The 14,168-nt window shown below is 54.4% G+C and overlaps 1 protein-coding gene across 7 annotated transcripts in view; it reads left to right on the top strand.

Moving 5' to 3' along the window:
* Positions 1 to 14,168, top strand: part of RERE (arginine-glutamic acid dipeptide repeats) — a 483,116-nt gene that overhangs the window by 457,836 nt on the left and 11,112 nt on the right. For 6 of the 7 annotated variants that reach the window (XM_049877802.1, XM_049877803.1, XM_049877801.1 and 3 more), the window contains 9 exons: positions 4,520 to 4,682; positions 5,688 to 5,780; positions 6,226 to 6,425; positions 7,664 to 7,825; positions 8,322 to 8,435; positions 8,693 to 10,047; positions 10,174 to 10,396; positions 11,284 to 12,007; positions 13,497 to 13,643. In XM_049877802.1, coding sequence (XP_049733759.1) covers positions 4,520 to 4,682; positions 5,688 to 5,780; positions 6,226 to 6,425; positions 7,664 to 7,825; positions 8,322 to 8,435; positions 8,693 to 10,047; positions 10,174 to 10,396; positions 11,284 to 12,007; positions 13,497 to 13,643 — 3,181 coding nt within the window. The remainder of the gene's footprint in view (positions 1 to 4,519; positions 4,683 to 5,687; positions 5,781 to 6,225; positions 6,426 to 7,663; positions 7,826 to 8,321; positions 8,436 to 8,692; positions 10,048 to 10,173; positions 10,397 to 11,283; positions 12,008 to 13,496; positions 13,644 to 14,168) is intronic. The other variant, XM_049877799.1, reaches the window with a different exon arrangement.

The raw sequence follows: 14,168 nt of genomic DNA, 5'->3' as shown, positions 1-14,168 counted from the left end.
ATGAAAGTTCCAGGCTCCCCATCTCCCTGGCTTCAATTTTTAAATGTATATTCTTTCATTTTGTCATCAGCTATAATTTTATACTTGTGGTGGAGGGTCTTTCTTCATTGGTCATTTTGATTGTTGGCCCTAACCTGTTGAAATCTATTTGGGACTCCTTAGTCTTGTTCAAAAACTGTTACTTAAATAATGGGCACAGTTGATGTTTATTTTAGAATTAGGTTTCTTTCTTTCGTGTCCTGATTTTCTCACATCCTACCAGAGGACATGGTGCAGCAGCAGAGGTTTAAAGTTTTGAACCTGAACATTGCCTGAGCCTTTTTTTCTGTCTGGTATCTGGCTTTCGGCCAGTCTCTTAGCCTCCTTCAACTTTGGCTTCTTTTTTAATCCATGAATTATGCTACCTTTTAAAATCATTTGAGACTCTTTCAAAACATTCCTATTTGAGAAACAGAAATAATCAGTTTTAACTGTGTGAGGCAATATTGTGTTACAGACAAGTGCTGTTTAGAAATGTCAAGACCATCAAGTAAGACTGAGGTTTGGCAGAAACCTGGGTAGCACCTTCCCACCCGCTTTTCCCTCCCATCTTTGTTCCCTCCCATCTCCTATAGCTTCACATTTCCTTTTATATCCTAGGCCTCTGTCATCCCCTAGCCCCTGAAATGATTCAGGCTAAGAGAGGAGGTGAACCCACTTTGGGGTTTTTTTTTTTTTCCCCCTTTCAATCCTTGGAACTTGGGCCCTGAGTTATTATACCACCTGACCTTTTGAACTGATGAAGTGTGCTACCCTGACAGCATTTGAAGGGTAACTGGAACCTGCCTTGGCTTCTGTTCCATATTTCCTCATAGGAAAACTAGGGCCAGGTCAGTTTTATTTCAGTAGCTTTATGAGTTTGTTCACTCCAGCCAACACCAGAGGATTAGTGTAGATAAATGAATACCCAAGGTAGGACCTAAAGTGGCCAGGAGTTAGGAGGTTCTAGATCATGACTTTAGGGGCTCAGGATGCCCTAGTCCCCACTGGGACAGCTGTAGCCTACATTCGTAGAGTAGCATGTGATGGAGAAACAGATCAGAAGAAAAGCAAGTCCCTTCCTGCCTTTTCCCTTTCTGTTCAGTTACCGTATCACGGAACTGAGAGTTGGTGTGTATGTGTGCCCACGCTCCTGTTCATCCTCGGTGGTCAGCTGCTTGGCCTCGCTGGCCCAGGGTGGTGTTTCACCCGTTACATATTAGCCTGTCGTGCTTCCTCAAAGAGGGTCCACTCCAGACTGTGGCCCTCAGAGCCCTGGCCAGTACTTAGCGCCCTCTTGTCATTGCTGAAGTAGTGAATGCCTCAAAGGGGGTCTTGATGCATGATGTGAGAGTAATTTCTGGCCTAATAAAATGACAACACAGATACCAACCAGTATTTTATTAGAGACAAGAGAAGGGAAGAGAAATGGTCAAAAAGGAGAGAATCTAGAAGTTATTTTTATATTGCTATTCATTTAAATTGATTTTTTAATGATTGCCTGGGATGAGAGACCGAGGAAAGTAGGAGACAGTGTGGTCTGGTGAGTAGAACACTGTCTAGGGAGCCTGAGACACTGCCTCCAGCTCACAGGCACAGTCTTCTTTTCTACAGGCTTTGGTTTCTTTATCTGTAAAACGGTTTTGATTGGACAGATGCTTTCCAAACCTGGCTGTACGTCAGAATCACATGGGGAGCTTGTTAACTGCACTCCCTGGGGAACCTGATTTAGTGTAGGGGCCTGAGAAACTGCATTTTACAGCCTCTTCTGGTTGATTGTAAAGGCAGCCAGCCATTGGGCCTCTGAGGTCCCATCTAGTAGGCTGTGACTGAGTGAGAGGAAGGAGTGGATTAAATGGAGGGAGAGGGAGAAGTTGAACACATTTCATGGCCCTACCAGGCTAAAGGAGAGAGAGAGACAGGCCTCTCTCTCCCCTGAACTTAGCTCATATTCCAGCTGCCTGGTCAGCACCTGGACTGGAATGCTAGGTCGGCATCTCACACTTACCGTGTCTAAAACCAATCTCCTGATCTCTTTCTCCAAAGCCCACTCAGCTGACTCCATTCTTTCAGTTGCTTGGCCAGGAATCTTGGGTTCATCCTTGACTCTTCCTTTTTCTCAGAGCCCACATTTAATCCATCAGCAAATCTTGGCTTTACCTTGAAAATATGCCCTAAAACCCATCACTTCTACCGTTTCCTCCATTGCTGGCAGTTGGTCTGTCATCATCTGTTGCCTGGATTAGTTCAGTAGCTGTCTAACTGATCTCCTCCCAACCCAGCAGCCAGGGTATACCTTTAAAATGGAGGCCAGATCATGTCACTCCTGCTTAAAACCCTTTGGTGGCCTTTCTTTCTGGTCCCCAGCACAAAGGGTGGGGTACAAATGGGGTCCTTCAGTAGCCTCCTGCTGAGAAAATAAGGCAGGGTTGGCTCCTCTGGTGCTTCTCTCTCCCTTCCCTGCAGTAGCAACTGGGACAGGAGGAGGAATCTGTGTTGACTTTTTGCTGGTTCCTTTGTTCATTTGCCAGTTCTGGACTTTAAGACATAAAGGGAAAAATGAGATAATAAGTCCAGACTGGGAAATGCTTTGAGTCCTGGGGGTGAGAGGTGCAGTGGGGTATTTGGTAGCTTTTGTCTGAGGAGCTCCTAGTCATGTCAGCCTGAGTTGAAGGCCAGCTGCTGCTCACATAAACATCTCCAGATTTTAAGCCAGTGTTGAACAGGTATTGGGCTGAGAGAACTCACCTGGGCTTGAGCAGGAGGCTTTTTGCGTGACACGAAAGAATCTTTAATTCAGAACCAAAACAGCATGTTAAGTGGTAATTGGAAAGACGGACATAACATCCATAGCTCCAAGAAATGATAGGTTTATGGAAGTGTCGGAAGTTCCTTGGTGATAGTCTTCCTTCAAGGATCTCATGGTGGCTGTGATCCCACTTCTCAGAAAAATGCCCAGGCAAATATCCAGCTCTGGTATTTTTGTAGATCCCCCTCCAGCACGTATATGTTTCCTGCTTTGCAGAAGCCATTTGCACACCTAAAATATGCCCACTTCTCTGTCAGTTAGTTTACTTGTTGTCATTATCCTTGAACACCACTTGCTCTGGGAATGTTTTTCGTGAAACCCCTTGTGATTGGGTACAATCACAAGAGTTTGTTGTATGATACTTATGCTTTTTTGATATGTCTATTTTAGTCTCCCCAACTTCAGTCTTTCCAACAAGATTTTAGGTCACTGGAGAACAAAGCCTTTGCCTTCTCTTTTCTTGACTCCTCCATTTGCTGGACAATGAGCTTTCAGTCAGGCAGAGTAGTGCCTGTCCAAGCCATTCCACCTTTGGGCTCAGATCGCCCAGGGTGGCTTCCAGGACACTGTGTTGTTAGGTGCCGTGGAGTTGGCTGCATCTCAGAGTGACCTTATTTTATGTCTAACAGAATGAAACATCACCTGGTCTTGCTCCAACCTCATAATTGTTGGTATTTTTGAGCCTGTTGTTACAGGGTATGGTGGTAGTCTGGCCTGAGTTAATTGACTTTCTACAACATTGATTTAATCAGAAAAGAGCTATGTGAACGAGGCTCTCACTGTTTTAGAAGATGCCTTAAAAATCTCAGGTAAAGATACTTTATCTTGATGTTTAAGAAATCAGTCTTTAGTTCACCAGGGTGCCCTTTTGCCGTTTGTATACATGGTGTGACAGGAACAGGCCTACTGAGCCCCTGGGAGTAGGGTTACCGGCCAGGCCTTTTTCTTTTTTAAGTTGCATTAGGTCTTGTATCCCCTTGCTGTATTTTCAAAAAGCTGACTTGCCTCCCTTCCTGCTGGGCCATAAGAAGAAGAGCTCCTTTAGCCATAAAGGCTGACCTTGTGACGTGTGATGTTTCTTCTCTGCACTGGCACCACTGTTGGTCCCCTCTTAATCTTTCTTTGTCAAACCCCAGTCATCACCTTCAGGACTTAGTGCTAGCTTGTCTAAGTACGGGCTGTCGGGCATTCTCCTGGGTTTTGGTCTCTGTTTTCCTGACCCTTCTGCTTAGTCTGAGTCCCTCACACCTCCTTGAATTTCTGTGTTTGTTTCTAGGGCAGTCTAACTGACCAGGCATTGTGGGTATGATTTCACTGGAATGCTGTGAAGACCACATCCTCTGCACACTTAGACACACACAGACAGGATGAAAGCTCCATAAGGACAGGGATTTTTTTCTCCTTGTCTGTTTATTGATGTGCCTCAGTGTTCAGGACATCGAGGTATCTGGCACGTAGTAGTAGGCACCCCACAGATATTTACTGAATGAACGAATGTTCTTGATGCCTGGCAGTTGTGCCCTGTGTCTCAACAGGCCCATCAGCGCAGCCGCCGGGCAGCTCACAGCTCCAGGAGCGAATTCTTCCTTGTACTCACTCACCTACTCCTGGCAGAAGAGGGAGTATGGGGGACATCTAAAACTCAAACCCCTGTGTACACTTGAGCTCACAGCCAGCTCTTCTTTCTTGCAGGGGGAACTAATCACCTTCTACTACTACTGGAAGAAAACCCCTGAAGCAGCCAGCTCCCGGGCCCATCGCCGGCACCGCAGGCAGGCCGTGTTCAGGAGGATTAAAACCCGAACAGCATCCACACCTGTCAACACACCCTCCAGGCCCCCCTCTAGTGAATTCTGTAAGTGAGGGCAAGGTCTTGACACTGCAGTAGGTGGTGGGAGACTTTTCATACCTAGCCACATCCATGGAACCCATGCCCTGTGCCAGCACACCAGGGAGACCTCATGTTGCTGGTCTTTGCACAGGAGTTGGGTTTGGAGCCGATGGCTCCGGGAATCAGTGCATGTGTTGTGCCTGTGTGCCTATGTGTGTGAAGCATGACCTAAATGTAGCTCTGACTTAGGACCAGTAGGGAAAGTTTCTTAAATTATTGCTGCATTTTAATTAATAAATCCAACGTCATTTTAGTTTTTTACAAAAGTTTGTCTTGACCTTGGCCTGAGCTATTTTTGGTACTTAAAGAGAAGATTTTTCTGGTAGATGATGTATTAGTTCTTATTGTACTTTTGGTAGTAATATGGTCAAATTAATGTTTTCTTTTTTCCTGAGAAGAAACAAGTGCTTTCTAACATCCTCCTCTTGGGTCTGATCTGAAATGCAATTCAAGATGACAGTGAGGCCCACCCATGACTCCTCCTTCACTCCCTAGAAAACTGGACCATAGGAATAATGTCTTGCACTCTGTCAGGCCCAGGCCCTGCTCCTGAGGCCGCTGGTGTCACACATGCAAATGGCCAGAAGTTCTGACGCAGGGCATGGCTCAGTGGAAAGGGAATTCTGTAGGATGCCTGGGCGAGGCAGGAAAGCATCATGGGTATACTTTCCGAAGTCAAATCCAGCCAGTCAGAGGCCTCCATGCCAGCCGCCCCAAGATGCCAGTGTGGTGACATTAGCCCCCAAAATCTGCCCGGGTAAGCCGTAGAGTTCCACCCCTCGCACATAAACCCTTCATTCTGCTGACTGCCCCTCAGGAATTCAGAGTGGTCCTTCATGAATTCTGCTCGCCTGAGCATGTCGAGCCACTTTGACTCAGAGCTGGGGCAGGCCAGAGGTCACAGGGTGCCCTGTGTCTTAGCCGAGCCTAATGCTCCCTCCCTCACCCCATATGTGCCCGCTGTGCCAGTGGACCTGAGTTCAGCCAGCGAGGATGACTTCGACAGTGAGGACAGTGAGCAGGAGCTGAAGGGATACGCCTGCCGCCACTGCTTCACCACCAGTGAGTGCCTCATCTCCAGGTTGGGAGGGGTGGGGCGGGGGCGGGGGCTTTACTGCTTCCAGGTTCTGAACATTTGCCTTGTGTTTCCGGGCTGAGAAAGTAAAAAATCTTTATTGATTTCACTCGCCTGTTTAGCAGTCAGCATTGGGTATTGTCCAGTTGGTAGGAAGGACTTACTCAACTGTGGTTCCTGGGAGCCTGCTGTGAGTTCCTCCTGGGTACCCAGCAGTGAGGCAGGGTGATGAACAGGTGTTTCTGAAACCTCTCCAGACTGGGAGGAAGCAGGGCAGCCCTGGCGCCTGTGTTGTCTGAGTAACAGATGTCTGTCCAGCCCAGTGCTACATGGGTCTCGTGGTGCCATCATTGGGCTGGGCTCCCACAGAAAGGCGCTTCTTGCTCAGCTGTCCCCAAGGAGACACCCACCCTCACCTTTCCCCTCACACAGCCTCTAAAGACTGGCACCACGGTGGCCGGGAGAACATCCTGCTCTGCACGGATTGCCGCATCCACTTCAAGAAGTACGGCGAGCTCCCCCCCATCGAGAAGCCAGTGGATCCCCCACCATTTATGTTCAAACCCGTCAAAGAGGAGGATGATGGGCTCAGTGGGAAGCATAGCATGAGGACGCGGCGGAGTCGTGGCTCGGTGAGTCTCCCACGCACCCACCCGGCCCTCTAACCATGGGGCTCTGACGCAGCTCCAGCTCAGGTGGATGCTCGAAGGCTGTGCCCACCAGAAGAGGAAGTAGTAGTGTGTTTTATTTTAGGCAGAGAAACAGGCCCCTTGAAGTGACAGTAATTGCCCAAAGACATTGGCTTCCAGTGTGGAGCTGGGAAGAGCACTTGGTTCTCTCCCTCTCCAGCCTTCTTTGGGGAGCTGAGGGTGGAGGTGCACATTCTGAGCTGGGTTTCAGAGAGCATGGTCGTGGGTCTCTGACTCAGGGCAGTCTCTTTGAGCACCTCACACTCCCTCTCTCCCGTGCGCCAGTCACCTCTGGTGTGGTATATCTTTGCTATTTTAATCTTGCAGACTCTTTTGTTTTTTTTTGTTTTTTTCAAGTTTAAACTTGTGGTACATTTTTCTACTCACTCATGGCCGCTTCCATAAAGAGACTTTGTTTCTCAGGTCATAAATGTGGCAGGACCTTGGGAAGAGAGGCGTCTTCAGGGTCCCTCCCTCTAGCACTGCCCCCCCCCCCAGGGCTCCTCTGACAGATGGGTGGTGCTGTCTGCCTTCCTTGGACCCTGGTGACCCATCATGGCTGCTGTCTCCTGGCAGCCTAGCTGCTGCTCGTCTAGGAGGGGCTGGTGAACCAACGTTCAGCATTGTGCCATAGTCTCTGAGCCATCAAGGCTTTGCAGGAATGGTGGTTTTAGGAGTTGAGCTACGTTATTTGGCAGCTTCATCTCTTTGGGTCACTTCCCATCCTGTCAGAGTAAGTCAGCAAGGGTTTAGTTTGGTTGCATTGGGAGAGTGGGCAGTTACATGGAATAAACAGAAAGCATGAGGTGATTCAGAGATGGCTTGTGTGTACTTGTCAGTATGGAGAAAGTTGGAGAGCACACTGCCCTGGCTGACTTCCTGCCTCTCAGAAAGCCTCGTCATTTCCAGCAGACATCTTCCAGGGTGGTCTCTTGAGATGAATGCTTTGGGTCTAAGTTGAGAATTGCTGTCTTTTCCATGTGAGCCCACTCAGTCACCTCACCTCCCGCCATAGCGCCAGTCAACCTCCAGAGCAATGAGGGAGAGGCAGGGTCCCTACTGCTGGCCAGGGGGCTCCATTTGCTACCAGAGAAGGTGGGCTCCGTGTGTATGTTGGGCTCAGATGGGTCCCTGCGGGGAGTGGGAATCCAATCTCACCAGCCTCCTGTTTGGGGTGGCAGATGTCTACACTACGCAGTGGTCGGAAGAAGCAACCAGCCAGTCCTGATGGTCGTGCCTCACCCATCAATGAAGACATCCGCTCCAGTGGCCGGAACTCACCCAGCGCTGCCAGCACCTCCAGCAATGACAGTAAATCAGAGACAGTGAAGAAATCGGCCAAGGTGAGGTGCTGGGGACAGGCAGCTGGGGGCTGCTTAGTCCCCCCTCCCATTAAAACCTGGTGTGGCTGGAGTTGGTGTTCAGTTCTCTCAGCCTGGGCCACAGCTCCTTAGTGGATCCTCTCTGGGGCACCAGGATTGCCCTGGCCTGAAGGCTGCAGATTGGAGGCCTGGGTCCTAGAGAGAGGGCATCCAGCTGAGCTCCCTGCACTGACCTTTGGTCCTTCCCCTCTGGGAGCTTCCTCTGCTTTCAGTTTCCCAAGGCCTTCAGTTTCCCAAGGCCTCAGAGGCAGAGTGGAGGCAGTTGGAAGGTCTCCCTCCCCACAATGCAAAGTGATTCCCATTCCCGGATACATGTTCCTTCCTGGCCCTGCTTGCGTCTGGAGATGAGCTCAGAGTGAGGGAGCAGAGGGTCTTCGAGCTGTCACCATCTCCTCACTGAGGCTGATGGGACGTGCTCTCTTGGCCTGACGTGCCCCTGTGGGCTTCCCCACTACAGAAGGTTAAGGAAGAAGCCTCATCGCCTCTTAAGAGCACCAAGCGCCAGCGGGAGAAGGTAGCCTCAGACACGGAGGAGGTGGACAGGACCAACTCCAAGAAAACCAAGACCCAGGTGAGTTTTGCAGCTGAGCCCTGTTGAGTACAGCTGGCCGCCATAATGCCTGTTGAGAAGCCCCAGCCCAGATCTCACTGGGGACTGGCAGTACCCTGTCTCTCAGGGAGGCCGCTAGAGTCATGGCCCAGGACAGTGTGGGGCCCACCTTGCTGCTTCACCTGTGCAAGTTTTATTGTGTGTCTGGTGCTAGCAGTGCTGGGCAGAGAGTGGCCCTACTCTCCTGCAGCCTTCATCCTTCTTCTCTCGGGCTCTAGGAGATCAGCCGGCCCAACTCACCATCTGAAGGCGAGGGAGAGAGTTCAGACAGTCGCAGTGTCAATGATGAGGGCAGCAGTGACCCCAAAGACATCGACCAGGACAATCGCAGCACGTCCCCCAGCATCCCCAGCCCCCAGGACAACGAGAGTGACTCGGACTCCTCGGCTCAGCAGCAGATGCTGCAGGCCCAGCCCCCAGCCTTGCAGGCTCCCAGTGGGGCAGCCCCAACTCCCTCCACAGCCCCGCCAGGAGCCACCCAGCACTCCACTTCAGGGCCCACGCCCTCTGTCCCAGCAGGTCTTCCCCAGGGCTCCCCCTCAGCTTCCCAGCCTCCAAACCAGCCGCAGGCTTCCACGGCACCTGCTCCCCACACCCACATCCAGCAGGCACCCGCCCTGCACCCTCAGCGGCTGCCCTCACCACATCCTCCGCTGCAGCCTCTGACCGGGCCGGCTGGCCAGACCACAGCCCAGCCTCACGCCCAGCCCTCCCTGCACAGTCAGGGCCCACCTGGCCCTCACAGTTTACAGGCTGGTCCTCTGTTGCAGCATCCGGGCCCGCCTCAGCCCTTTGGCCTCCCTCCCCAGGCCACCCAAGGCCAGGCCCCCCTAGGGGCCCCTCAGGCAGCAGCCCACCCTCATAGCACCCTGCAGCTCCCTGCCTCTCAGGCAGCATTGCAGTCACAGCAGCCCCCACGTGAGCAGCCCTTGCCACCGGCCCCCTTGGCCATGCCTCACATCAAGCCCCCCCCCACCACGCCCATTCCCCAACTGCCTGCACCACAGGCGCACAAGCACCCACCTCACCTCTCAGGGCCCTCCCCCTTCTCCATGAATGCCAACCTACCGCCCCCACCAGCACTGAAGCCCCTGAGCTCCCTGTCCACACACCACCCCCCCTCGGCCCACCCTCCACCCCTGCAGCTCATGCCACAGAGCCAGCCTTTGCCCTCCTCCCCCGCCCAGCCCCCCGTGCTGACCCAGAGCCAGAGCCTGCCCCCCACTGCTGCTGCCCACCCCACATCAGGCCTACACCAGGTGGCCCCCCAGCCCTCATTCGCTCAGCACCCCTTTGTCCCTGGGGGCCCTCCTTCCATCACCCCTCCGGCCTGCCCCTCCACCTCCACTCCACCTGCGGGACCTGGTACCTCGGCCCAGCCACCCTGCTCTGCTGCTGTTTCTTCAGGGGGCAGCATGCCTGGGGGCACGTCCTGCCCTCTCCCCACTGTCCAGATAAAGGAAGAGGCTCTGGAAGAGGCCGAGGAGCCAGAGAGCCCCCCGCCCCCACCAAGGAGCCCATCCCCGGAGCCCACCGTGGTGGACACCCCCAGCCATGCCAGCCAGTCGGCCAGGTATGGCTCCTAGGAGTCTAGGCCCTGGGCAGGTGGGCAGCAAGTGGGGGACAGGTGGGGTTGGGTGGGAGCCTGGCAGGTGAGGCCTCAGCAGAGGCCTCTAGTGAGAGGTGTGGTCATTCTCAGGTTCTACAAACACCTGGACCGGGGCTACAACTCGTGTGCACGGACAGACCTGTACTTCATGCCTCTGGCGGGGTCCAAACTGGCCAAGAAGAGGGAGGAGGCCATTGAGAAGGCCAAGCGGGAGGCTGAGCAGAAAGCCCGTGAGGAGCGGGAGCGTGAGAAGGAGAAGGAGAAAGAGCGTGAGCGGGAGCGCGAGCGCGAGCGCGAGGCCGAGCGTGCAGCTGTGAGTCCTGGTGTCGGGCTGGGTGGGGGTGGCCCAGACCCCATTTCCTGTGTGTGCAGGAGGAGTGCACTGGCCAGACCCAGAGGGGTGTGGCTGTAACCCCTGTGTTGGGAACCACCTGGTTTGTCTTCATGGCAGCCAGAGGGTGGGGTGCTATTTAAAGGCCTGAACCCCAAGATTTTCTGAGGATGTCGCACGTCCCTGAGCCACCCCACTTGGCACCTGGTAGAGCCAGTGCTCAGCCTTGCTCTTTCCCCAGATGCTTGCCACATACCCCTTCGCTTCTCCCTTGCAGGGCCAAGCTGATCCACAGGCTGTCACTTGGTGACAGCCTGCGTGGGGGTGGGCAGAGCTTTGGCATGGGGGTGGGGAGACCTTCCAGGAAGGGACTTGCCCTTCTCCAGTAATTTGAAGGAGCGTAAGAGAAACTAAAGGGAGCATCTGGGAGAAGAGCCAAGTACTCTGAGCTGTGACCAGACCATGTCAGTTCCCTCCATCAGCGCTGCACAGTGGTGCCATCATAGGCTGGGTCACCAGGCACCTGCCTCTGGGGTGAAGGAGAGGGACCCCTAGCCTCTTAGCACCTGGTGCATGCTCTCTCTTCCCTATCTTTCCATCTCTCTTTCACTGGCTCTCGCTCTCACTCACGGATACACACTCAGATACCCATACACATTCTCTCCGAGATACGTAAACTCATCAAGGGACAGGGGAAGCTGGCAGGCAAGTGAGACTAAGGCACGTGTGGCCCCAGCAGGGTCTGGATCATGTCCCTGTGCCTGGCCAGTCAGTCCTGGGCCAGGACTCAGGTTGGGATGCAGGATGGGAGCAGGGCAGGGCCCACCTCTGCAATGAAAGCGCCAGGTTCATGCTCTCCTCTCCTGCAGCAGAAGGCGTCCAGCTCAGCACATGAAGGCCGTCTCAGCGATCCCCAGCTCAGTGGTCCTGGCCACATGCGGCCATCCTTCGAGCCCCCACCCACCACCATTGCCGCAGTGCCCCCGTACATTGGGCCCGACACGCCTGCCCTCCGGACTCTGAGCGAGTATGCACGGCCCCACGTCATGTCGCCCACCAACCGCAACCACCCCTTCTACATGCCCCTCAACCCCACCGACCCCTTACTGGCCTACCACATGCCTGGCCTCTACAATGTTGACCCCACCATCCGTGAGCGGGAGCTCCGGGAACGCGAGATCCGAGAGCGGGAGATCCGGGAGCGCGAGTTGCGGGAGAGGATGAAGCCGGGCTTTGAGGTGAAGCCCCCGGAGCTGGACCCCCTGCACCCAGCCACCAACCCCATGGAGCACTTCGCCCGGCACAGTGCCCTCACCATCCCCCCCACTGCTGGCCCCCATCCTTTTGCTTCATTCCACCCGGGCCTGAACCCCTTGGAGAGGGAGAGACTGGCCCTGGCAGGCCCCCAGCTTCGGCCTGAAATGAGCTACCCAGATAGACTGGCAGCTGAGCGGATCCACGCTGAGCGCATGGCCTCACTGACCAGCGACCCCCTGGCGCGGCTGCAGATGTTCAACGTGACGCCACACCACCACCAGCACTCCCACATCCACTCACACCTCCACCTCCACCAGCAGGACCCACTCCATCAAGGTGGGTGCCCTAGTGTGGGGCGCTCTGTGGTGAAGTAGGTTGGGAGTGGGGAGGTCAGGAGCCTGCCCAGAGATGGAGTTGCTCTCAAAGGGGCAGAGATGTGTTCCTGAACCATCACCTGATTCCTGACCGGCCTTAGAATAGTCATTCATCCACCTAGAAATCGTACTTCTGCTTGACTCACAGATAGCCTTTGTCTCTTTGAGTCCCCAGAGATGCCCCTAACCCAGGGCCTTTGGCTGGCAGTTCCCTGGGCCCAGTGGCACGCCTGTCTCTAGCTCAGGTTCTTGGCCCTGTGCCGGGCAGCCTAGGCCCTGTGGAGAAGGTCGTCAGGGTGGCAAGAAGTGGCCTGCGCTTGCTGAGGCGAGTGGGGCAGGAGGCAGGGCCCAATCTGTAGGACAGGCTGCAGAGAGCGCGATGACACCTGTGCTGGCCTTTTAGGTGCTGTTGTAACCAGCAGGTGTGCCGTAATGCCACATGAGGGCCAGTAGTCCATTGCCGGCTCTTGTACTTGCTTATCACTCATTCACTCAGCATGTTTTTTGAGCACCGTGGCCTGCCCAGCTCAGTTCTGGGTGTTGGAGATACAGCAGAACCCCATCCAGGTTTACCTTCCAGCTTCAGGAGACAGTAAATAGATGTCAGCTTGTGACCAGTGCTAAGTCTTCTGGAGGGAAATAAAGCTGGGGCGAGAACAGGGCAGACATCCCGTGGGGTGTGGGGAGGGACATTCAGGACAGCCTCCCCCAGCGGTAACACTTGAACCAAGACTTGAAGGGTGAGGGGATGAGTCTGCGGTCTGAGGAGAAAGCGTCTTCATGCAGAGGAAGAACAACAGCAAAGGCCCTGAGGCCAGAGCTTGCTGGCTGCCCAGGACCAACGAGAGGGTGTGACTGGAAAGAAGGCAGGAAGAAGGGGAGGAGACACCATTTCCAGGGCTGGTGGCACCTGGAACAGAGGATTAGGGCAGGAGATGGTGAGGAAGAGTGGCATTCTGAAAGGAGGACCACAAGATTTGCTGCCAGCAAGGGGAACTGCGGAGCCTAGCCCCTGCCAACAGCATCAGGCAGCAGCAGACCAGCCCTGCCGGCCCCACACATTCTGTGGGTCCTTTGGGCTCTGAGGGTGAAGGACCAGGAGGCAGCTCTGGGGGCTAGGGACACTGGCTGGGCAGAGACTTGAACACGTTACAGGTCAGGCAGGCAGGCAAGGCTCTCTACAACCAGCAGGGGATCGTGGCCTTTAGGGGGCACTCAGAAACGAGAGGAAGAAATGCAGTTTACATGGTCTCCTTTCTGGAGCACTCATTGAAGGTGAGCCACAGGAGCAGCTGCTTTAGATGAGGGTGGCTGGCAGCCAAATGGTGCTTGCAGCCCTGGTGACCAGGGTTGGTGAGAAGGAGCTCAGCAGGAATCCCAGCCAAGGAGGGTGGAGTGCTGAGACCCCCAAGCTGGGCACCGCCTGCATCTGGGGTTTTGTCCTTTTCTAGGTTCTGCAGGCCCTGTACACCCACTGGTTGACCCCTTGACCGCAGGCCCACACCTGGCTCGCTTCCCCTACCCCCCTGGCACCCTCCCCAACCCTCTTCTTGGACAGCCGCCTCATGAGCACGAGATGCTTCGTCATCCAGTGTTTGGTAAGAATTCACCTGCTGTACTCAGGGGACGTGGGTGAGACTTGGGTCGACACGGGGAGGGGTAGGATCCAGTGTGGAGTTGGGGTAGTGGTCGGGTCCCTTGCCCTCGGCTAATCATTGGTGTACTCAAACACATACTGACTGGCACCTCGTGAGTGTGCAAGACAGGCCAACTCTGCCCCCTCCAGGGGGAGCTGTGTAGATGACAAAGCAGCATGATGAGAGCCAGGGAGATGAGCATGTAAAATGGGAGAGCCACAGAGGCGCCTGGTTTACTTGAGGGTGCAGGGGAAAGGCTGTCTTCATCTGAGGCCTGAAGGAGGAGAAGGGAGCCCAGGTGGCCTGGGGGATTGGGGAGTCCCAGCAGGGGGAACCTAGGGGCTCTGCTGTCATGGCCCCTTTCTGCAGAGCCTGGGGAGGACTGGCTGGACCGTCCACAGCCAGTGGTGCAGAGGTGGTGGGCAGGCTGTCCTAGCCAGCCATGCCATGCCATGCCATTCCTGTAGCAGAGGCTGTTGTGTGTCT

The sequence above is a fragment of the Elephas maximus genome, chromosome 3, assembly GCF_024166365.1.
Source record: "Elephas maximus indicus isolate mEleMax1 chromosome 3, mEleMax1 primary haplotype, whole genome shotgun sequence".
Taxonomy (NCBI): domain Eukaryota; kingdom Metazoa; phylum Chordata; class Mammalia; order Proboscidea; family Elephantidae; genus Elephas; species Elephas maximus.
The sequence above is the reverse complement of the archived record's forward strand: the minus strand, read 5'-3'. Positions and strand labels throughout refer to the sequence as shown.